The following is a 25,832-nucleotide window of genomic DNA, read 5'->3' as shown; positions in this document are numbered from 1 at the left end:
AAAATTGATCTGACTTAGGAGTAATACAGCAAAAAAAAAGTTAGCTTTCAAACACATCGATACTCCACTTGTTTCCCAGGACAACTACACGAATGCATGAGAGGGGCTGTGGCAGATGCAAACGGCCAAGTAAGAGGGAGATATGAGCTCTTCTGATGGCAGTTCTGACTAGAAGCACAGTGACAAGTTCACAAAGACATTACAAGGGCTGCTTCAAAGTAATGCCTTCTATGTTATGATGCTGGATCACAACATCAGAGGTGTATGCTGGTGGCATGGCAGTAGAGGCTGAACCTTCCCACCTATATCCCATTACATTTTGTTGCCGTGTGACAGAACGGCATCGTGGGGGCAGTCTGACACAGTGACATCTGACATGGAAGCAAATGGAGCAAAGTGAGGAACTGAATTCCTCTGTGCAGAAAAAATGGTGCTCACTGACAGTATCTACACTTGTTCAGCATTGATGGAGATCAAATAGAGGATGTGAGCACAGTGAGAGGTGAGTGGTGCCATTCCAGCAGTGGCAACAACAAGTCACCACTGTTGGCACAGACTTTATTTCTCACAAGTGCAACATGCAGGCTCTTGTTCATTGTGAAATTGCACAACTAATAATGGTGACTTTACTGTATTAAGTAGTTTACTGCACTCTCTGTAGCTGTTGAAATTTTCATGAGGATAAGTAGGAGGCATTACTTTCAAAGCAATCTACATACAATGAAAATCCAGTTTGCTTTAGATTATGAAGGTGCACACAGAGGACCATAACAAGTTATTTCCAGCCCTAAGACATCTGTGAATACAGTGTTCAGAAGTTCCAAAATCTACAGCTGCACAGTATAAACTTAGTGTCATTTGCAACTTCTGAGACACATCAGCTCCTCAGATCCTACAGGGAAAGACTGATCAGCAAGCATCTTCAGTGAACTTGAAATTAATTTATGATCACAGAACTCTCATTTACATTCTAATGGAAATTAGATGGAAACAAACTAAAAGACCTTCAAAATTCACTTAGCACAAGATCAAGTGTGACTTCTGTACTCCGTAGACTTACAGATTAACATTTCCAAGAGATATCTTTATACTTTATTACTGTTGTTATTTTAAATACAACATGCAATTCACAAAGTATGCTTCCTCAGCCTTACTAAGAAAACATGTTCTGCCTTAAACATGCACTTACGTGACTCAGTAATACTCACATGTACTTTAGGTGTGGGAGGAAGGCCATTACTAATTGGTTTCTAGAAAATAAAAGTCAAAAGATCTCGTTTATACTCACAAAAGCACATACGCATGGACATGCTTATTCTCTCTGACACTACAGCAAAATCAAAAAGAAAAAAATTTACACTGCTGTTAAAAGCAGGCTGATAAATCATCAGTCATAATTTTATTAGGAGAAAATGAAAAGCCAGTACTTGTACCTAAATAAGACAGACAGAAACCCTCCCTGCAGATTTTTTGGACAATGGAGTTGCACTGCTTGTTTCTACACCAACTAAACAGAAGGCATGAGGTACCTACTGAGACACTGCTGTGTTTGCTGTCACGTATCAGATGGGCTACCGTCCCACTTTGAGCAGAGATCCTCCTTTCCAACCTGAACCTCCCTATTTCTACTCCCTAGTGACTACAGACCACGAACTACTAGCACCGTTTTCCTTTGTAAAAACCTCTGTGATTCCGTAGTATTCTCCTCCTTGAGCCCCGCATTTTGTTACACACTGTTCCCTCATCATGGTGTTTGAAAGGATGCCATACCCAGTAACACAAAGTTTAAGCAACAATGCAGCAGTAGTTCAACTACTGATGTAAAACTATCAATTAGTACTAAACTAATCTTTCCACTGTTAATACCAATTTAATCCAGGAACAGCACACCACTGGAAATAAGTATTCTTACAGGTACACAGGAAGCCTCAAACATACAATTTCAAAGGCCAAGCTCAAACGGTTCAGGAAGCCATACTTTCCAAAGTATCACCACCACGACTGGCACTTCTTTAAAACAAACCAAAAATGCTCGCTATGCTCCCACCCTATATTTCCTGTTTATTTCTTGCAATAGTATTGCATCTCCAAGCTCATCCTTGGAAGAGGCCATGAATGGCCCCTCAAACACTGAAAATTTGATCAGGCTTCCCACGCCGCTGCCACTCCTCAAGACATCTGCTCTGGAAGGCATTTGCTGTTTCAAGGGAGAAGCTCACTTGGAAGCAGAGAAAGTAATGCAGGATTATTCCTTTTAATCAGGGCACAGCTGCATCAGATGGTATAAAACTGCATTTTCTCCACGAGTACAACTTAACATTAGCATGCCTGACTCAAGTCTGACACTGCACTCAAACTATTAAGCCCTGAAACCTAATGCTTTGGACTCAACAGACAAGCAGTTCAAATATCTGGGCTCTTCAAATCCAAGTTCCCCATCTTTTCTTCACCCTGACCATCAAGAACACTGTATGCCTGCACTGTGATAGAAGCACAACTCATTTGGGAACAGTACTGAGGCAGCTCCTTTTTAGGATCACTTGAATTCCCCAGCAATGCACAAGGTGGCAGCATATTCCTTAATTTCCCTATTTGCTTACATAGTTATGGCTCAGTATGACATACCATGTATCTCTTGCAGCTCCCTTATTGTATGTCTCCCAAATACCTGGATACAAATAAGTAAATCTTGTATATCTGTGATTATTTTAGATTTTAATGACTGCTAAATATGGACTCAAACTGTATCACAAGTAGATGATCCAGCAGTAACGTGCTTTGAATCATGTAAACAAGATGCTATTCAGTACTATTCCTATTTTAAAAAGTGTGCTATAAATGTGCAAAAGATAGTTAAGACACTACTGAACATCTAGAAGCTTTAACACCTACCAGTATTTCTTTCTTTTCCTTCCTTGAAAAACTAGTGTCTCTAGCTTCATTCTGTTGATGTGGTGACCCCTCTCTTTCACCATTTAATTGTACAGAAGTGACTCCATTACCTAAAAAGATTCACATTTAAGAATATGTTCTACTTTTGATTCAAAAAGTACAATTTTTAGCTGCCTTGTTTCAAATGATGCCAGAAAATTCTATTTCTAAAGCATATTTGTTCCAAAATACACGCACACAAACCATCCTTAATGCCAGCTATAATCAAAGCCCACATTTTTGCTATTAGTGCAACAAATCCAGCATGGGCAGAGAAAGAGATGCAGCCACAGTTAATGGGAAAAAAGTATTTAATAAATCTAAAGAGCAGCCTGGTTATGGATAACTATTCAATTATCAATTCTTAATAAGCCAAGAGGCATTTCTCAGCACATGAACTGCAATAGTAAAGATGTAAAGAGGAAAAGCTAGCAGCCTTTGTCAACAGCTTCTCTGCAAGGCATATTTGCTCTCAAATGTTTTTTACTGTGCTTCCTTATTGCTTCTTAGTTTTAATGCATCCACTACAAAAAAATTAAAAAAGCATCTAATGTCCGCACAGATGTAGGAATAATTACACCAGATTATTTAAGAAATACCTGAACACTTCCTGGCAACACTCTCACCTAAAACATGAGACTTCTGTGGAGGTAGCCGTGGTGGCGGTGGTCTCGGTGGAACGTGAGATGCAGACTTTGCTGGACTGTCTGATGCTGGGCATCTCTTGATTGTCCCTTGATTATCATTTTCAGAAGAATTAGTTTCTTGAGGGATAAAGATGGATTTAGGCTGAAAAGACATAGGAATAACAAACGCTTAATGAAAAAAGACTCAAAGCATGTATGCTGCATCTCAATGAGAAATTTTCACAAAGCAGTTTTCACAAATAAATTGATACAGCAGGATTCTGCCATGAAAGTTTATTAAAAAAATCCATGCTAGAAAAAACTTGATAGTAATAAAGAAAAATCTTACAACTGACAACAGACAAATCAAGTCTGTTTTGTCTTTTAATGTGTTAAATTTTTAATGCATTAAAAGATTATTCAATATACGGAAGCGCCATGTTCATGACTACAGATAACCAAACTAGCAAGGAGAAAATAAAAAATATTTTAATGATACGGCTTTGTTTAAGGAATCACAAATAGGAAAGGGAATCACAAAAGAGGTCACTGTTTAGCCACTGGCTGCACTAAAACTGCTTGTAAAATCCTTCTCAGTTACACAGACAGATGGTGCAGGGCCATAAAGAATCACACCTTCAGTTTTTGCTTTGCAAACAAGCAGCTATCTGACAAATAAATATCTAAATTGCTTTGCTTCTTCATTTTGCTCATATTCAGATAATGCCAGTGTGAGAAGATTCAGTTACTCTTCAAGAGGCCACACATAAAACTTACTCCTAGCATACTTCTAAGTATCACCACTCATTCACTGAGCAGTGCAAGACTTGCTGCAAACTTGCGAGGCTGCAAACACAGGGGTCAGTACCTCTGGAAACAACGACGACTTAAAACTTGATTAAAGTCCCAAAGTCCTGGTTCAACTGAGAGCAAAGTCACCATATTCACTTCGACATTTCTGTACTTACTTATTTTAAAGGCGTTCCTTTTTTCTGCGCGACAAAGCCGCCCTCACTTACCTTTGGTGGTAAAGGAGGTGGCACTTTAGGTTTCATAGTGGCACTGTAAAGAAACAGGATAGACTGCTGTCCAGTATAGTTTTTGGAATCTCATATTGCATTGTTCAAGAAAGTACAGAATTTCATGAGTTCTACACAAATAACTTTTATACAAACACCATTAACTTGTCAACAGCACCATTCTATCAAAACAACCACATCATACTTGAATACCTCCAAACACTTCCCTTATGCTCTGTGTACCACAGATACTATCAAAAAACTTAGGTATCACAGATTCTCCCTCAAAACAAACTGATTTGTTAAAGATGGACATAAATTAAAAAAAAAAAAAAAAAAAAGCAAGGAAATGCAAAGCAAGCCTGCTATTTACCCTGCTGAGGAGAAAGGTTTAGGGAATAAGTAAGGTTTCCCACATGGCCACCTGCAAGTATGTAATGCAAAACAAATTTAAATACGATTGATAACATTCCTTGGAAAATTCACTGCTAACTTCTTCAGAACAGCTTCACACATGAAAGCCAAGTCTGCAGTGTACAGCTAACCTACTCTCACTTTTCTCCTTTGTGAGAACTTTGTGAAACTCCTTTCACGAGTTTCTTTTTCACTATAGAAATCTTCTGAGAAAGACAATTTTTTAACTTAACAACTTGGCTACAAACAAACTATCAGCAAGAAACAAGAAAGCTGAAGCATGAGACGCATTATTACTGCTGGCTTTGTGGTTTCAAAACTACGCAGCATTTTTCTTAATTTCCTAAAATTTTGATGTTTTCATAAATTCTTGCACTGTACTGTTGCTTTTGGAACAGAGGATTATTTCTATTAAATAAATCAGAAACATAGCTGTGAAAGCTTGACATTCCTGCACAGCTGCTCTGCTGTTTGTTTTTTTTATTAATAAAACTACGTTCCACAGTTTTGGGAGAAAACTGAAATAGCAAGATATCTGTTCGCTTGTTTACAACTCCACAACTTGCCTGCTTCACATCATTCTTAAGAGTTTCTTTTCGAGCACCTTATCAGTTGCTAGTATTTTAGAGAAGCTGGAAGGAATTTCTGAGAATGGGCTACCCAGCGTTGAGTACTTGAGCCACAATGATAGTGGCAGTTATCTTTTCTCTGAACAGGGCACCACGCTTAAGTTCTCAGAGTTATGCGAGTCCAAGCTCCTGTCAGTTTCCTTCATATTGCTCCCTGTATTTCAGACAGCCATCAGTATCACTGGGCAGTGAAGTGTTAATAAAAAAAAATTCAATGATTAAGCAGAAGTATGACAGATGTTTGTACAAAGGACGGCGTGCCCTGGTTTCAACAGCAAGGCTTATGTGCACTTTGTCACTGCCAGCCATGCAGGGCAGTGCCCCAGTAATTTCTGCCTTCCCAACTTCCATTAGCAGAAGTTCCAACATCATCAAGTTTGCTGCACGTGCAAAAATACATATATTATATACACAGAGAGTGAGAGAGACGTTTAAATGAAGAAAGATGATTTTATATTATTCTCTGAGGTGTCTGGATTCTCTGCTGCTATGAATCACCCGGTTTTGAGTCATGCAGTGGCATCAGTTTGGAGTGGCAGGGGGACAGCTGCTTCATTGTGTGTGTTCTGCATCTGAAGGAAGAAGCGATTGATGTCACATATGCTCTTCAATTGCAGCTCCGTCTCACAGAATATAAATCAAACAGAGCCTTGAATCTCAGCGGGCTCCAGAAAAATCTATCCAGAGACTGAGCTAACACCCCAGCTCACCACAGCAGAGCTTCAGGCTCAAGCAGGTAAAAAAGAGCAGAAACTCCTAAGACCTTTGCTGTAGGGCAAGAGCATTGGGGATGAAGTATGAGAAAGAAGCAAAATCCCCAGGATGTTTTCAGAACACCAGTTGTGACTGTGCTTATGGTCAGACAAATTGGAATCTCTCTGCAAGCTCTGAGGTGCTTTCTTGTTTAATTTGAACAAGAAAATTCACAGAAACAAACAGCGACAAAAGCACCTAAAGCCAATGCTTTAAGTCAAAGTTCTGACAGAGCTTGTGAAAGGACAAAGCAATCAGTGCAAGAATGTCAAAACAGTAGGAATCAAGAGGTTCCAAGTCCTGAACCATTACTGAAGTAGATGGTACTAGCTGCAAACAGAGCTAGAAAAGAAAAAATTAAAATGAAGAGAGAGCTGTATACAAAACATCTAGATATCAATAGAGATGGAAGAACCAAGTCAAACTGGCTTACAGCAGTGCAGATATCCAGACAGTCTTCAGTGAAGATGAGAACAGAGCTAGCAGTATGGACTTCTAGAGGGCTGTTTATTTCTTCAGTGAAGGAAGCCTGACTTAGCACAATCAAGGCCTAGGCAGCTATGAGCAAAGCAGATTCTCAGCTCGGTCCAAACTATGTGAACAGATCAGTGAGTAGTGTTATCACTCTTCCTCTCCACGATAACACTTGGTAGCTCACGTTGTAAATGGTCGTGTCTACAGACAACAACTTAATGAAATAGCAAGAATTTCTCAAGGAGTAAAGCCTGCTAAAAACTAAGAATCATTTTTCTTCTGTAAATGTCACTTGCATCAAATAGCAAATGTACTTGTGTTTTGAGAAGTTGATCATTAATCAAAGCAAGTTGCACGCCCTGTCGCCTAGCTGACACCAGACACTACAAAGCTCAGCAGCCTTACCTCTCCTGAAGAGGGCTGTCCCTAAAGCTTACTGAAGTGATAAAAGCCCCACCTTTGTTACAAGGAAACAAGTGCAACAACTCAAGAAAAGAAATAGTTATTTATTTCTCCATAAAAGAGTAAACATTCCATTGATAATGCATGTTTTACAGGTTTCTGACATGAAACAACAGCTTTCAAAATTATCCATTAACAGAAAAGTAAGCAAGAAATCCGCCTCAAGGGCAACTTTCTTTTTTGTCTTTACACTGGATTTACTTAGGAATGTAAATTTCCACATACTGTCTGTGTATTTAAAATTGTTTTGGCTTTTATCTGTCAACAGAAAAGGCTCCAAAATACTTCTACCAGTGGAATTTCATATAAGCATTATTATTTTAGCACATACCTACTGACACTGCCTTTGCAGTCACATAAGCTTGTTCTCCCTGTCCCAGAAAACTCTTGGATGAGAATGTGCAAAGAATAAACCCAGTCCTGGTTATACATACTGCTTATGTATTTCCATAAGCTTTTAATACAGTTATCATTTCTAACGACATCAGGACAGAGGTCAGACAACTTCATGGTTCAACAGAAGCATACTGAGATTTTGTTCAAAAATAGAAAACAAAAGGACAACTGTATCAAATGAGGAACAACATTTTCCCCCCCTCATTTAACACAAGTTCATCAGCACAAAAAGCAAAATTCTGGAGATGTAATCTAGAAACTACATTAAACGTGCATCTTGAATTGAATTCAACTTCATTTCCATCAGTTCAAAAATCAGGCTTTCAACACAAGCACACACACACACACACACACACACACACAAACTTTTTTACAAGACGAAAAAGTTACTTACTGTTTAGCATCATCATCTGCATCATCATCATCATCTTCTAAATGTGCCACATGTCCCCTACGAAAATGAACAAAGTACTATGTCTGAGTCAATTTTAATAAAATGACTTTGGCTGCTGTGTAAAATTCTGAGCCTAAGGACTACAACCCCTTCTACAGATCTTTATTCCCTTTTACCTTTTGTTACTGTTATTAGTTATTACATTATTATCTAAAGCATAGCTGCAATCCAGACCACTAAGCCTCCCCCATATCTCCTCAGCATGTACAGAGTCAAACAAGAGCTAGCTGTGACAGTCATAAGAAATCAAAGAGCAAATGAGCAAAACACACAAGAGGAAAGAAAAATAGAATTACCGCTGATGCAGTTCTTCTTCAACTGATTTTAAGAGACTCCTTCAGCATAAATAAGAATAAAAAGACAGTTTAATTATGGCACACAAACTTAATTATCAAAAGCCATGGCAAATACTCCTATGATTTTGACAGTAATTAACCCCAAACATGTTATTTTAGCTGGCTTCCAGAACATCAATCAAACAGTGCTAAAAAGTTACACAACACATTTCCACCTGCATTTATTAATGCACTGCTATTAAATGCAGTCTTCATTGTTATCTGTGTAATGGAAAGCAAGGACAGTTTTAGCTTGATTCAATTTAAAAGAAAGCCATGCTATCTAAGAAAATCAGTAACAATAAAGAAAAGCTAGAGTGACATGAGCATTAAACTACAACTAGAACAAATCTATATTACCCTAATTAATTTTTCTAAAGTTCTGAACTTTATTTTTGTGACTTTGGAAACACAGAGGAACAGCAGGCAAAATACAGGGATAGGAAGCAACAAAATGACAGAAGATCACAGTATTCAGATTTTCCAATCTAAAAGATTTTGTAAAACAACATGCTCTAGGCTTACATTTTATGCATTTTTCAAATATGATTTCACTTAGCAATGCAAAGGTAGGCATCCTAATTCTGGCACACATAGATGGAAATTAAGAAATTAGGTGGAAAACAACGGTTACATTGAAAACTATTTCACTTGACGAACATGAGAGAATTTTATTAAACCTATGAAGTTGGAGGACTTTGAACAAGGTAAATTTTATTGAATATTCCTAGCACTCTGTAACCTGAACAAGGGGTTCACAGAGCAACTGTCAGGAGGAGCTACAAGATGGGGTATAGTTGTGCTCCACAGCAACTACTTTTGTGTTAACAAGCAGACCGAGATCACAGCTCACAGCACCACAGAAGCAGTATGAGCAACACAGCCTCAAACACTGAAAAGTGCCGTAATTCTTTATCACTGTAACTACTATCACTATAGAAATAAAGAGTTATTTTGGAATTGTAATTGATATGAACAGGCATGACTTTTTATTACATCAGTTACAGCTGATGCATTTAAACATACATGTACAGCATTCTAACAGCCTCAAGGGAGTATGAGACAATAAAATGCCATTGCTTACTCACTTATTTGCACCCAAGAAGTAGCCACCTTGAGGACCATGACCATATTCTAGCTGCAGATCCTACAAATACAAGAGAATGAATCTTTAAAATGAAAATGTGAACATCAGACACATACCCTGCATCGTGCTGCTGTCACCTTCTCCACAAAATCTGAGCATGGAACAAACTAGCTCAAACCCACCTGATCCCTTAGATTCCTGTCACCCAAAAATCTCCTCTATGCCAGTTAGCAGAAGTTGCTTTCCTTCTAAAACTCTATTGCTACCCTGTATAATTCCTTCTAAAGCTGTCATTAGCCTCCTTCTTGGACACGCAGATGCTTTACTCAAATAAATGAGCTGCAAAAAGGTAACAACATCAAGACTTTGTGATAGACCAAACCATATCAAAGCAATCGCACTGCTTCATACAGACCCCTGCCATCCATCCCTCTCTGGTGCATTAACAGTACTTTCAGACAAGGAGGTCTTCTGGCAGAGAGCCTGAAATGCCTTCGGCACATGGGGATGTGAAAAAAAAATAAGCAGAAAGGACAGTAAAAGTGCTTTTATAGCTCTGATACATATTTTAAGGATAACTCTAGGTCCTCATGTATATTTTAACATCATCTTTTGTATCAAAAAGAAAAACAATAATATCAGGATGGGCAACAAAGCAAAGCACTCAAGCAATTGCGGAGGGCAGGCTACTCCGAAAAAGAAGTGCCAACAGGCTGCAGACACTACTATTCAACAGATGTTGTATGGCATACAAATTAAATTCATTAGGCAGAATACAGAGAGCATACTGAAGCACCCTCAACTTTGCATCTGTCAGGAGAACACTGATATAATTACAGGGTATTTATTTCTTCCAGTGGATCACAACCTACGTAGACCTGCTTCCCCCAAAAATGCTGTGTGCATTCACCATGAGAAATTAGTTATTCACCACTTAAGTTAGTGACAAATTATGCTACACAAATGACGGTATACAGCTCCTTAACAGGGAACATTTTAAAGGTCCCCTGATATCTTCTACACAACAGTCCTCTTTCAGCTGCAGTCTGTATCAAAAGCACTCAGAACTGTGCTCAGGTATCCAAGCTGTAAGAACAATAAAAATGAGCTAGACAACAACTTGGGCTGATCTTTCAAACAATATTTTAAAAGTCAGGGGAAAAGTCTCCTATGAGATTTGCCAGTGCTCCAAGAAAACAAAACACAAATCGCCACTACTTCCAATTGCAGACTGAAGAGCCATTACTTAACAGGATGCTATGAAAGATTGCTTTTTCACTTGGCTAAGAGTCCCAGGACTTGCAAACTGCACCCTCAACTCTGCTCTCTAAAGCTAAGCAGTGGTTTCCACATGGTTGTTCCTACCACAGCTGTCAGCAGCACGTGATTGCTTTCATGAGCTTCCATATTTTCCCAAAGCAAGTGGGATATTGTGGAAACAAGCAGTATATAATTACGTGATGTAAAAGAAAGCACAGATCAGAGGTTTGAATAAAAATTGCAGAGGAAAGCCCACTGCTGGCATTTCCTCAATCTTCAACACACTGACTTTTTAACCTTAGTACCAAATTTATCACACATATATTTCTAGAACTAAACAAAGAAATCCAAAACCACCAACAAACCCTACGCGCTTCCAATGATGTGACTCAAATGGGCCACCCAGCTTTCAACTGAAACCTCAGTCAACTGAGCCAAAAAATGAAGGGACAGCAAAGAAGAGCTTGCAATCAGTGCTGCAGGTGGGGAGGAAGGCTCCCTTCCCTCCAGGGCCACATCCCCAGCTCCACAAGGCACGGACACTACGAACACACTGCTCTTTTTCTTCCTTCTTCACAGTTTCATTCTCCTTCTGTACCTCAATAGCTTGCACAGCGAGTCTCCTCTCCCCATGAAAGGCCATCCCATGCCCTCTGCAAATTCAATCTCTTCATTAATCTCTAAATCTGTCACCTTCCCCAGTCAATTCTGTTAACCAGTTAACGTACTCCGATTCACCACGCAGACACATTGAGTTAACTCTCCTGAGAGGATTTAATTATTTCTATGCCATCTCCAAAAATTCCACAGATGCCAAATGTAAGCACACAGGTATTTGGGGATTCAGGCACTGGAAAGAAAATAACAAGAATGGAAACGTAAGATGTCAGCAGGCTCCCCAAAAAGGAGGTTAAGCAGGCAGTGCAAAGAAACGTGAGGGGATGCCAGAATAAGGGCTGCTGGAGAAAAGCAACCCCAGATCAGTATAATGAAACCTGAGATTTCCAGCTTAAGTGATGAGCGTTTTGTCTACATGTTGCAAAATCACATTAATCAAAAGCAGGAAGCAAAAATCTTACGCTGCACAGAGCCAAAACGTCTGTCCAATTTAATTTACGCACCACACAATGCTTGACTATATATACATAGTTTGTATATTTTATATATATATAGAAAGAAACATGGCAACATCAGGAAAATTACAAAGGGAAAATAACCCCCATAACACGTAAAGAGCCTTTATCTGTCACCTAATCTTGCTGGAATTCTCTTTATGAAAAATGACATCTGCCAGAATTACTTATGTTTAAATACTCTAAGAGGACAAAAGCTGTTTTTTGTTCAGCTTACTGTTATACTAAATACTGTCAGCATTTGACTGTGATTAAAATAGGATATGTATATTTTTAACTTCCTGTCCTTAACCAGACTGTTTTCTTGTAAACTTTTAAAATATCATTCATTTTCAACCAAAATGTGGGGTGAAGCGACTATTGCTAGGGGAATTTACTCTTCTGTATTCTTGACAGATAAATGCTCAGAGCTAGAAAGCTTTTTAAAAAGATCTAAGCTGTTCTGTACCCTCTATTTCAAATATATCTTGAAGTTGTAATTTCTTAAACCCTTTTGCTACATATTTAATACATAAACATTGCTAAGTACTGCACCTACCACGCAAAGTCTCCAGAGTACTGTTGCACTTTATCAGAACAACCAATAAAAGCCCATTTTAAAGCCCAACACACACTTCAACACAACAGCAGTATTATTAGGCATGGATTCCCATTTGAAGAAGAGAATATCATTAATTGCTAAGTGATGCAAAAACTGACTTAACAAAGGCACATTCTCCATATCTTAAGGTAGCCTAGTGACATTACTGATCTCCATGAAAGTCCTCATTTCAGATACACACCACGTTGATTAGTTAACTAAAGACATTGACAGTAGAAGAATTGGAACAACTAGGCAGGTGTTTTCCAAAAGAAGCTCAAGGCCTACAGCCAAGTACACATGAGAACACAGTCAATGACCTTGCTGTCAAAGATGCAGCCCCAGATCACTGTGCATGCAAGCTCAGGTTATTAAGGACCAACTCTTGAACCAAGGCAACTACACACAAGACAAAACACTATCTGCGGATGACAACTGCTTTGGGAAGAAAAGATAATACAAGGAGTAATCGCTATTTCTTCACACAATTTTCCAGTTAATGGTCACATAAAAGGCAAATCACACCTTTCAGTGTAATCTGTTGTGCAAAGTCATCAATGACTACAAAAGTATAAAGATTTCCTCAAAGAGAAGACAAATTTGAAGGAGGGTATGGCTATGCTGTAAAACACCCCAGGAACTACCAGAACTACAATACCTTCTGCAATTGAAGCTTAAAAAGAAATACTATTTAATTTTCAGTAGAATTTCACGATGAATCATTACTTGAGCTTTGACACAGCGTTCCTAATTAAGATACTTACTCCCCAGGGATGAGCTGCAATAAAAAAATACATTTTTTTTAGATGTTCAGTCTTTCAAAAAGCAAAACTGAATGTATACAGTGAACTATCAATTCAGCTACTTCCCCATCTGCTACCTGGAACTTTAGCCTATTAAAAAACAAGATAATTTCACAGAATCACAAAATGACTTGGGTTGGAAGAGCCCTCAAGGATCATCAAGTTCCAACCACCATGCCACAGGCAGGGTTGCCAACTGTTGGATCAGTACTAGATCAGACTGCTCAGGGCCCCATCTAACCCAGCCTAAACACCTCCAGGGATGGGGCACCCACAGCCCCTCCAGGCAGCCTATGTCAGCACCTCTCTCAGTGAAGAACTTGCCCCTGACACCTAATCTAAACCTGCCTTCCTTCAGTTTAAAACCATTCTTCCTTGTCTTGTCACCATCTAAAGTAACAAAAATTAAGGATTTTAATCCCAAAAAGTGCTGGGGAAAGAAATTTGAATTTTGAAGACTATAAAACACCTTTGGACTATTAACAAGAAGGAACATACACATGTCTGTTTCTCAATAAAGCTAAGATGATGCAGTTCCTATCATGCTGCTTCATAAAAGAGAATGCTTATTTTAAGAGGACTCTGATATTAATGAATAAGATAAACTTCTAATGCCTTCATTTTGTTAAAAATGCATTCTTGAATTTAATTGGATGGCATAATACACCACAAAATAGCTGATTTTATACATACTTCTTTTTTTTAAAACACAAATGAAAGTATGTCTCTCTGGCGACTGGCTGAGGTTTTCCTGCACACTACTGCTACATAGCTGTAGTTCTCCTTTTCCCTGTGTTTCAGTTCCCTACACATTTTCCCTATGAGTATCCACACAAACAGCACTATATCCATGTAACGGAACACTGCTATATAACTATAGTGTGACCTCAGTGAAAAGGGCAAATGTACGTAACATTTTTGAACTGCTTCCTAGCAATGAAATTCAACATCTCATTTCTCAAGCCAAAGTAGAAAGTATCCAAAATACACAGGGAAGATGAAGAGCAAGAAATAACCAATCCAAATTCTTGATCCTTACGCACTTTCACCCTGACTCCTATTTATTTTCTTCTGATGATAAGGACCACACATCACTTTATTATTCAAAACAGAACAAAGCATGAAGATTTTCTGCAATCCACGTAATTGGTAGCTATTATAACTCTAAAATAAGTATTGCAAACAATTACGAATATAAGTCTTTGTGGTTTTTAACAAAGGAAAATCATATGTATGCATGTATAGAGAGGAGAAAAATGAACTAATCAAACTAAAGAACAGCCCTGCTGGGCATAGTTCATCATCTATGTCAGTCACTCCTCTCTCATTTAACATTTTCCAACCAAGATTTCAATTTCTATGCCACAAAACATTAACACAGAAAAGCTATGCTGAAACATCTCATTCTCAAAATTAACTGTTGCCAAAGACTATTAAAAATGATTACACTCAGAATATGTTCATAAGCAAACAAATAAATATAAATTAAATGAGACCAAATGCATAAATGCATCTGGCAACCACAACAGCAAGGACTGTATGGTAACAGCAAAACCCTTACTAAATACTTTGCCAAACAAGTCTAAAATGAATGCCAAGTTCATAGCAACAGAAAACAACTTCAATCCAAGTTCCTTCCAACTCCTCTGCCCCCACTTCCTAAGGAGGCAGGACTCAATGTGCTTCACTGCATGTTGAACACTCTAAGATTAAATAAAGACCAACTCAGAATCACTTATTCTCCAACACAAAGAAACAAAAGTGGCTAGAGTGTTATCAATTGGTTACTTGGAGCAGATGCACTGCATTCAGGGTGCTGAGGAGCTGCTGCGTTGTTGTGAGATCCCTCTCCATCATCTTTGTGGGAACTGAGGGAGAGCTCTGCTAATTAGTAACAGGTACATTTCACATCAGCCTTAAAAGAGCAGGCTGTTAGCAGAAGTGGGCAACAACACCTCACGGAGGTCAAACCAGCCTAGTTCAGCCAGAACGTGACACATCAAATCCAATTTTCCCTCGAGTTGAATTTGATTGCAACTCTGTATGTTCCATTTGCAAATCTGGAGGTATTTACACTGACTAAAACCAGTCAAAAATAACAACTAATTGCCAAAAATATCATCAATCTTGAAACTCATTCTCAAATTCTTTTAATCACAATGGGAAGTACAACTGCATATTTTTCACTGTTCACAGGACTGCAATTAGTGTATCACAATGCATCCAATTATTTGCTGTAACATCTGCTTGTCATAATTTGTTTCATTCTGAACATTGTTATAGTTTGAAACACAGCACAGATAAGTTGATTTTCACTTTGAAGACACATGTTTAGCTCATTTAAATGAGGAGCCAAATCCACCAAAAATGCTAAATCTGAGCCATTTTTCATTTCCAAGTGCCAGCATAAATTTTCCTTTTGATTCCATAACTTACTTGTATTCTTTTGCAATTCATAATGTTTTTTTCACATTTTACCCTGACTTACCACCTTCCTTCAGATGTGTAAAAGATGTCCTCATCATCAGCATCCATACTGTTAAGGAACTCGTGGGATTGGCTATGATTCAAGCACTTCTTGACATACAATGTAGTGCTATTTCATCAAAAGAGAGTTGCTGGTAGCAAGTGCACCATTTTCTATTCATTTTATAATTTTATTTTTTTGTTTTAATTAACCCATTACCAGGATGCCTGTATATATATACAGATATGCTGACAAAGGTCAAAGAAAGTTGTTTTCATGCAGTTTTAGTGCTTTGTACAAATCAAGAAATGTAGTTGTGCCTTTCAATGGCACCAAAGCAGCCATTTCTTCAGTGCCATTGCATTTGTTACCAACGTCTCTAACAAACACAGCAAGTTGAGCCATATCTGTAGCATCAGCACTTCCATCTGACACCAAAACACAAAATTTCAAATTAGCAGCTTTATTATCCAAATTTATTTTAAAAGATTTTTCTATTTGCTCAATTCACCTTCTTACAGCCTGGTGAGACAAACTGATATTAGAAAAATTCAGGTTTTTTGGTTTGTTTTTTAACATCAGGACAAATTATATCTGTCACATTTTCCATACATTGCTTTATAACCTCACCATCAGTGGAGCAAAACAAATAAATGAATAAATAAATAGCCTGCACCCAGAAGCCAGGCTCTTGTCAGCAGTACCCGGGAACAGGACGAGGGGCAATGGGCAAAAACTGGAACTCAGGAAGTTCTATGCAAACGAGGGAAAACTTTTTTTACTGTGAGGGTGACAGAGCAGCTGAACAGGCTGCCCAGGGGGGCTGCGGGGTCTCCTTCTCCACAGATAGTCAAAACCCACCTGGGGACACTTTCCTGTACAGTCTGCTGTAGGAACCTGTTGGAGCAAAGGGTTGGACCACCTGATCTCCAGAGGTCCCCTCCAACCCCTGTGATAGAAAAAAATAACCTGGAAGAAGTTGCACATTTTTTCCTCACGACATTATATACTTGAGACCATCTCCGGATGCATTTTTAAATACAGCAAAAACGTTTTAAGGGCAATAATTTTGGTCCTGCTATGTCCTCCCATGATTGTAGCATTAGTACTTTACCAGCTTTAGTAAAGTAATCATTTCTCAAAGGGAAGAAAGGACAGTCTAGTTGGGAGACGTGTTGTTACTGGCCCCTTAGGCCCACAGATTGTAGGTTAACATCATAGGAAACAACACCAAAAGCAACGTCAAAAAGCATCAAATGAAAAAATAAAAACCAAGATGAAAAAAATTGAAGCCCCAAAACCCCCAGAACTAAAGCAATTGCACAGATGAGATGTTTCTCATACAGAGAAACCTAAGCTTCTGTTTCACAAATTGTTTTGAAGTATTTTTCTATCAAGCAAAGTTACATGATATTCCTTCAGAGAACGGAAAAGACAGAGTGAAAGCTCTCAGTAATTACAGCATTGGAAGATACAAGGCACATCGAGCCAAGTGAAGCCAAAACCAGAAATCCAAAATAAAACCCATCACACTAAAAAAAAACAACAAATCAAGACATTCCCAAACAGCTTAGTTTTCCATTTTTCCCCACAGTACACTTGCATTAAGCAGCTCACAAATCAAAGAAAGCCACTAAAACAATGCTCTTCATCTAACACAGAAAGCTTATTTTTTTTTCCACCATACAGGAAGATGTCAGAGTCAAAAGTATTACTTTTCAAACTATGCAGTGCCTAAAGAACAAATAAATGAGTAAACTCACTTTCTACAGTAACTTTTGTACTGCAGTGCCAACAGCTGAGATTTTTAGCAGTGTGGTAGCAGAAAATTTGGAAAATGTTTCAGAGCAGAAATGGTGCCAAATGCCATTGAAAACACTTAGGACCCTGCCATCTGTTACTTGTATTGAGTTTATATTCATTCTGTAACCTAACTACTATCTGGAGAATTTGGATATTTAAGTTTATGTCATTTTATAGTCTTTCAGGGGATTATTTAAAGGAACTACCAAACAAAACTACCAGCATCATTCTTTCCTACTTTTAAATCACTCTCTGAAAAGTTACTCACTGTAAAGTAGTTAAATAAATTGGAATGACTGCCTAACACTGAGCCCCCTCCATTACTGCGGTTCAACTAAACATGAACATGCATTAAACACTTGCAGTACTGCACATTTTAAGAATTCCCTTCTAAATTACAATGGTTTTTACACAGATGAAAACACCAGCACAACAACAGGACAAAGCACGAGCTCCGAAAAAGTGAAACAAGGACAAAACCAACACTGACATAGAAAGGCATAAGATGAAATATACCAGGTTAGATCTTGCAGTGTAGTATATGTCTTCTGTATTGTCCAAAAAATCGCTACTGTCAGGCTGTTCATTAGATAAGAGATCAAGAAATTCAAGTTATTCACATTGTCGCTGAAAGCCAGGCACAGATAACGGGAAACGTTTTTGTAAAAAAGAAAAACAATCTGTTAGTTGAAGCTCAAACCATGTTAGAGCAGTTCAGGGAGGATAAAGCACAGCAAAGGGCATTGTGCCATCACCAAAGGCAACTGAATCACACCAAAATAAGGACGCTGTTCAACACCTGAGCTGTGGTATTGGGTGAAAAACTGCCTCAGTAAGATGCAGGTATGCACCAGCTTAAAATTAAAGTGCATTACCAACAGTAACTTATGCAGCAGTTGTCCAGTCCTTTGCTTGAGTAGTCATGATCTTCAGTCAAGCAGCATGAAGATCATGCATGTTTTAGCAAGATAGAAGCAAAAGGGTCAGAAGAACTGCTTTAATTAAAGAGATCAACATCATTACTTTTGAAGGAAGAAGTAGTACCTCTTGCCCCTGCTTCCATTTAAAAATCATTCTTTTCCCACTCAATCTGTTCCTTGGAAAGATCCCATTGGCTTCTGACACACCAATTTAAGTTTTCTACTATTTCCACGTCCAACAACAAAATATGTTTTGTCTTTGGTTTCTAGACTGAACATCATCATTCTCAAAATCCCAATCTCTCTCTTGGCTAACAGCAGTTGTAATAATCAACACAACTCTCTTAACTCTCAATCCACAGTGATAAGAACAGCTACTGCAGATACAAATATTTGATGTAAGCAGTTGTTACAGTTTTGTTTTTTAACAGGAACTGTATCTTGCTTGCAGTGGCTTTTTCAGATATGTCACAGTAATTCTGTGGCAGACGAGCTGATGATTATTTCATAAATGGGCATTCTTTTCCATTCACACCTACACTAAAAACAAACTTGTACACTAGTACTAAAGAAATACTACCAGGTCATCAGACATAATATATTATTACTTTGATATAAAATACCTTAAAATAAACACATTTTTATCTCAAAAAGACAGATCACGTCTGCTTGCTTCATTTCAATACGGGCAGCAAGGCTGTTAATCTCCACAAGCAGATAAGGCAAGATTGGAAATACACAAACTCTGACAGGAAAACAGTAAAATTTCCAGAGTTAATCTGGACATTTCAAGCTTCTTCTTGCAGCAGCAAGGGCTTCCAAAGTCCAAAGGGTCCAATGTCCAAAGGTCCTGACTGCTAACAGCCACTATGGAAGAAGGTCCAATTCCTCCTTTCCAAGAATACCTGTCAAAGAAGTGCTCTCAGAAGTGCTCTCTTTAACCTCTGCAGAAAATCTCTGTCTTGTTTAACACACACAGCTACAGCTAGGACCTCTAACGCAGTTACATTGATGTCTAAATACTGTATCTAAAATCACTGCAACATCCTGAATGTGACTGGAAAAATTGTTCTCCCCCGTCTCGATTAGACTCCAGAAATATCAGACTGCCTGCCCAGCCAGTTGCAGAAGAGCAATATTGTGCACAACCTTATACACCCAGAGCCACCTGGCCCACTGACAAAGGACAGGGCACTGTGAAAGAGATTTAAGCACAGCTACAGAGCCATATTAAGGCAAAGAGCATCAGAAATCCCACTTGTGGTCTGAAGACTACGGAAAAGGAAGCATCCAGCACCAACCAACTCTTAGGAACAACTGCAACTCCAGGAGCGGAGCTGATGTCCCTCTCACCTAAAGTACTAAATCAACTTATTTACATTAACACCTGCTTTAGAGAACACAGTAGTCAGCAGTAAGGAAGCATCATTTTAACTAGGACGTATTCTTTTTAACTAGGAATGTGAAGAAACCTCCAAAGTGTACAAACAAGGAAAGCAACAGCCTCCATAGAAGAGGAATTTACTGCAGTGGTGTGACAGCACAAACACCTTTACTCACACTGCCTGAGTTCTCATACATCTAGTACTGGTAGACATCCATAGGAGGAAAACATCAGCACTGCATTGTTACACAAAACAGCAGCCACCAAACTCAGTGCGTTTCAGGTGTGATCCAGGGCCACAGAAAGTTTGTTTGCATGGGAAAATAAAAAACCAACAAAAATCTATTTTCAAATGCATTATATCCCTTCCCAGGCTCTTAATTTTATAATTATTTCTATTAGTTACCATTGCCAATGGGAGCACCAGGGACATAAGCACCTGAGTACACATACAGAGCAATTTTATACCTAAAACAATAAGGGAACGATACACTTAGCAACAAAGTACAAAGGACAGAGGAACCCCACACATCACATAGCTCATACATCACACCTGGCAAAGTCCACAAGTAAGGGGTCTGTCTGTGTAGTGTAGCAGCATCAAACAATTTTGGACTAGTATGTTACCACCTGCTGGGAAAACTGCTACAAATTTTAGTAGTGCTAAGAAAGTACACTATACATCTTAGATTTCCCTTACTCCATGGATATTTGCAGAGAATAATGTACAGTGCATTGCACATCTTTCTTGTTACTCACAAATTCATGATGTGGCTCTGTTTCTTTCCTCAAGGGTGGATCAAATTTTACTTGACCAACTAAAGAGAAGAAAAGGAAAACAAATTAGACAGTGATTAGGAAACACTTAACTCCAAAGGTTAACAAAAGTAATTCAGTGCAGTGAGTATATCATATGTCCGCTGATAGAAACATTTGACACTCAGACACAAAGTTGTACCTGCTAGAACAGGCACAGAAACTACTCTCAGAAAAGGGAGCACAATCATCATTAGAAGGACTGGGAGAAGAACTCAGCGAATAGGGCAGAGAAATGTCTTCTTTAAAGGAGAAACACAGCTGTAAAGAAAATACCCGATTTTCTGAATTCAATCTTGGATCTGTTCTTCTGGAGTCTCATTAGCACTAAAGAGAATTGATTCAAGTTCGGGGAAAGCTACTAACACTTTGTCCTTGGCAGGTACCCTTCCCTCTATTTTAGCTTAAGAAAAGACAACTGAAGCTGCCAGTAATGCTTTAATTTAATTCAAGCAAAGAAATGACTACAATCTGGGGATGAAGTCTCTTTCTTACAGCCAGTGATCAACTTTCTCCCTTATTGATTCCTACATGTCTGTTTCATCTCAAAACCCAAAACAACAAATATACTAAGGAAAAAAAAGCTTTCTTCGACATTTTGTTACCCAGCATAATCTGGCACCACACTGAATATCTTTGCTGGTCTGGGACCCAGGGCTATACCAACCAGCTCTCAGAAGAGCTCAGGTTGCATCCTGTTCAATTAAGATGAGGCAATAGTAAGACTTGTTAAAATGCTGACAAGGGTGTATTCAAATATTTTACGTAAGTATTTATATTGCGTAAACATCTGGAACCTAAATCTGTAGGTAAAACATCACTTTTTTTTTTTTGAATTTTACTGCATATCAATTAAGATGTTTCTAAGTATTTAAAATACCCAGAATAGTGGTCAAAATTTCATAAAATTGTAAAAACATTGGAGTTGGAAGGTCCCTTCCAAGACCATCTAGTCCAACCCCTCTGCAATGAACAGGGACACCTACAGCTCCACCAGGTGCTCAGAGCCCCATCCAGCCTGACCTTGAGTGTCTCCAGGGATGGGGTTTCTACCACATCTCTGGGAAACTTGTGCCAGTGTCTCATCGCCCTTATAAAGCACATTTTACTTACATCCAGTCTACATCTCCCCTCTCTTCTAGTTTGTAATTATTTTCCATTATCCTATCACAAAAAGTTGATATTGTGTCCCCTTCTTTCTGATAGCCTCCCTTTAAGTGAATATCAACAATTAACTTCAGAACGTCATAAGCATGTGCTTACAGTTTATTTCAGAGCGCGTCTTCTCTTCTCTCACATTTCTACTTGTCGAATGAATTCTATGAGGCACAACAAGAGGCTAGAAAACAAAAATAAAATACTTCAAAATATATTTCACTTGAAACAATACCATGCAGTTTTTTTAAAGCACATTACTTTAGCATAGTATCAACAAAGACAACAAGTGGAAGCCAAAAATAATGTTTTTTGTATGTTAAAGTTATTTGGAGACATTTCCACTGAAAACAGCTTCAATTTCAGTGTAAGTATTTTTAAACTCCGAGTTTGAGCAAGTAAAGACAGCGCTGACCAGCAATTGCTTTTTCTCACATTAACACTTCCTTTTTGTGCCTTCCAGTTTACAGGTATTATCAGCATCCAAAATAAGTAGTAACACTGAGACTCGTTGACGGCATTTTCCTTTGTTTAGATACCTTTTCCATGGATTTCTATTTACTTCTATTTACAGAATAAAGTATCATGGATTTGAAGATCCCACTTGCTTTTCCTCATTCTCCACAGCGTCACCACAAGTCATCTATGAGAATGCACATTTGCTACATTTCTGTTTTGAATATATGGCACAAAACAATTTGTAATGAAAGTAATCTGACATAACGGGGTCAGAAATTTGATGTAAACATTCCTTTTATAAATACTAATTCTAATCTTCACTTGGCAGCTTTTATCTACAAAACAATGGAAAAGAGCTTTAACTGGTTCACAAGGAGTCACGAATAGCTCTGCAACTATTTGATCATGAAATATTATCTGAAAGCGTTAATCCCCTTCTGTTTTCATCACGTACAACTTCCCTGCTTTACATTAGGACCTTACACACGTACATAGCATTTCACCTCACTTCTACATTCACTTTTGTCTTTTCTGCAGCTGGATGGGCTTCAGGACTAAGGGTATTTTTCTCCCATATACCTCAGAGGCACGTGTTTGGTTTTGGAACTTGTGCCAGCCTCCACTCATGCAAAACAAACTGGGATTGCAGTTCAAAAACAGCTTGACAGATAGCTCAAGATGCAGTTCAAGATCTGATCTGATTTTCCACGTGAGTATTTCAATCACAAAGTGCCGAAAGGTTTCTTACTCATAATCCTTTGCTGAAAGGCGTTGCTCACTTGCTCACTGTGCGTGAGCACTTATAACACCAGTATCATGAGCCAGGTTTTAGGAGGGAGGACAGGCATTTCTGCCTTTGCAGTATTATTTTGCGAGTTCCTTGCATCCTGCCACAGATGTTCACTGATATTCACACTGTGCTACATGCAGAACCTGCCCTCACGCTTCCTTTTCCTTGTCAACAGAATTACTGGAAGTAGCCAAATCCTCACTGCTCTGTCACAAGGACGGAGTCCTCAACTCACCTTGAAAGACCTATGCTGACAACAAACCAATAGAAGCAGAAGACACTCGAACTGTGCTTAAGGACAAAGGAATGTGCGTTAGCTTCCAACACAACTGCCATTTTGGTGCAACTTCAGGCATGGGACAGATCTCAAGAGCAGTCTTAAAGCCAAAACATACAGCGTTAAGGCTCAAATATAAGCACTTTCCTCTCTGCAACCTTTTCAGTTGCAGAGACTATCATATCTATGATACTGATACTATCATATCAGTAACCACCACAAGAGTCACTGTCACAGGAAAGTGAAGAACAGACGGTTGCCAGCAGATACAATGGTTTACTTATAAGGGAGTGAACGCAGAGTGCCAATTGGAAATCCTGTCTTTGACTGAACTGGAAACCCAATTAGGTCCTCTGTTAGTTTTAGTAAGAAAACACTGAAAATGCCACAATCACAGATATTGCTGCCAAATACTTATTGTAGCAAGGGGACACCTTCCTGATTATATCCAAACAACTTGATTCCATGGACCATGGTTATTTTGTTTTTGTTTTGGTTTGTTGTTTTTTTTTCCCCTCTACACTAAACTTTTCATTTGTAAGACAAGCTTCCAGACCATCCCACCCAAACAGCATGAGCCAGGTGAACAGCTAACATAGCTCATGTTATGTTGCTGCTCTCAATTTTTGATGGGCGCATTCAGTGTATCCTACTAGAGTAGGAGAGGGGATTCCCCAAGTTCTGATGAACACCTTCAGTCTATGAGCAGGCAGGTCATGGAGCACGTTTGAAAGGGTACACCTCTTACCCACCTTGATAAATTATAGGAATGACCACAGTGACAACAATGGCTTTAATTATGACAGAATTCTTAATCTAAAACACAGACCTCACTCAAGATGTCTTGAATAATTTATTACGGAAGCAGATTCTGGACTCATTTATTTTGTAAGGAAACACTGCCCAAACATCCAACTCATTTTGCAGACAAATGAAAAACCTCAATGGAAAATGATTTGGTAGCATCATATCTGAGTTGCCTGATAAAGATGATCCAATGCTACAAGTAATGGTGCTTGAAGCTCATTGCACAGCTCAAGGCCATGTGATGAATGAAGACTGAGAAGATTATACCTATCCCTGAATCCACAAATGCAACAAAAAATCCCTCAGACGCATAAAGTAGACAGCAAATGAATTAGAATTTGAAAGAATAAAAATCAAAAAGACATGCAAGGCAGCTTGCCTATCCTAAGCACTATCAACTCACCTAGTTTCTTTAAAATCATGAAAATAGGCACTCTTATCACTGATGTGAGATTATTTATTATTTGCTCCCAGACAAGGCACAGTTTTTCCTCTGATATCAGGCTTCATTAGGTAATAACTGATAAATATATTGCACAAAGTAAGAGTTTTCTTAAAGCAAAGTCAGAAGGGACATATGAGTGAATACTAGTTTGAAAGCTGCTGACAACTGTCAGTAAGATGTCTACAGAGTCACTTCAGTACACAAAGAGCAGAGTCCCCATGTGACTGGCCCAAAATGAAGGGTGAGATTTTTGCTAGAAAATATGTAGAAGAGACACGGGGAAATGGCACATCAGTGATTCAGGACAATTTACTCAGGGCAAGCTTTTTTGATCTGAACACTTCACTAATATGAAAGCATGCTGAGAACAGCTATCTTTCCTCTTACGACAGCGTATGAAAGCTCCAGTTTTCTAGTTTCCACAGAAATACTGCTTTAAGGAGATCCCAGAGCTTTTTCCATCATTAAATAGACACTGAACTAAAGGACACCTGATCTTCAGATCTCAGAGCGAGCAGCAGATCCGAGTTCTTCAGTGCTGATTCTTGACGGAGACAGAAACCTTTCTCTTGCAAGAATCAAACATACTAAGAATTTTCTTGCAAGAAATCAAACATATTAAGAATTTTCTTGCATGTTTGACTTCCTTTTTTTTTTTTTTTTTAATTATTATTTTTAACAGCTTGACTACTAGGAACCACTTTTAAGAGTACTGATTATTCAGTCCTTACGCCTTCCTCTCCTTCCTCACCCATTTAAAAAGTACTTAAACGTTGCTCTCCACAACAGATTTCACCTTCACTTCTTTCCACAATCATTCATTTTAACTTCTAAGGAAGAATAAAACAGACTCAGCGCGTGACGTCTTGTCTTTGATGTTCTAGAAAACACTAAAGCTCATTTAAATCTGAAAATGAGTATACTAAAGTAGATGCTTCTTCTAAGCCCATTTTCACTTGAATCATTTAGATTAGTTTGACCACAATAGGGAAAAAAAACCCACAAATCTAAAAAACACACAACACACAAGCATGTAATTAATGAGTCAGTGGCATTTGTGTCAAAAGAATTTCTTTTCCCTGAAAGAGATAATCAATTAGGGTACTGTAAACGTTAGGAAAGTCTTCAATAACAGAATTAAATACAAAGATAG

General features: G+C 38.5%; 1 protein-coding gene across 4 annotated transcripts in view; it reads right to left on the bottom strand.

Moving 5' to 3' along the window:
• The window catches only part of MAP4K3 (mitogen-activated protein kinase kinase kinase kinase 3), an 80,820-nt gene that overhangs the window by 23,648 nt on the left and 31,340 nt on the right, over positions 1-25,832 (bottom strand). For 3 of the 4 annotated variants that reach the window (XM_042875859.1, XM_042875866.1, XM_042875886.1), the window contains 10 exons: positions 22,010-22,085; positions 20,690-20,748; positions 18,143-18,205; positions 9,582-9,640; positions 8,455-8,493; positions 8,099-8,155; positions 4,577-4,619; positions 3,558-3,720; positions 2,893-3,002; positions 1,209-1,250 (listed from right to left, as the gene is read on the bottom strand). In XM_042875859.1, the coding sequence (XP_042731793.1) occupies positions 1,209-1,250; positions 2,893-3,002; positions 3,558-3,720; positions 4,577-4,619; positions 8,099-8,155; positions 8,455-8,493; positions 9,582-9,640; positions 18,143-18,205; positions 20,690-20,748; positions 22,010-22,085 (711 nt within the window). The remainder of the gene's footprint in view (positions 1-1,208; positions 1,251-2,892; positions 3,003-3,557; positions 3,721-4,576; positions 4,620-8,098; positions 8,156-8,454; positions 8,494-9,581; positions 9,641-18,142; positions 18,206-20,689; positions 20,749-22,009; positions 22,086-25,832) is intronic. The other variant, XM_042875876.1, reaches the window with a different exon arrangement.

This window comes from Lagopus leucura, unplaced genomic scaffold (assembly GCF_019238085.1).
Source record: "Lagopus leucura isolate 7727_CA_CO unplaced genomic scaffold, USGS_WTPT01 Super-Scaffold_73, whole genome shotgun sequence".
Lineage (NCBI taxonomy): Eukaryota > Metazoa > Chordata > Aves > Galliformes > Phasianidae > Lagopus > Lagopus leucura.
The sequence above is the reverse complement of the archived record's forward strand: the minus strand, read 5'-3'. Positions and strand labels throughout refer to the sequence as shown.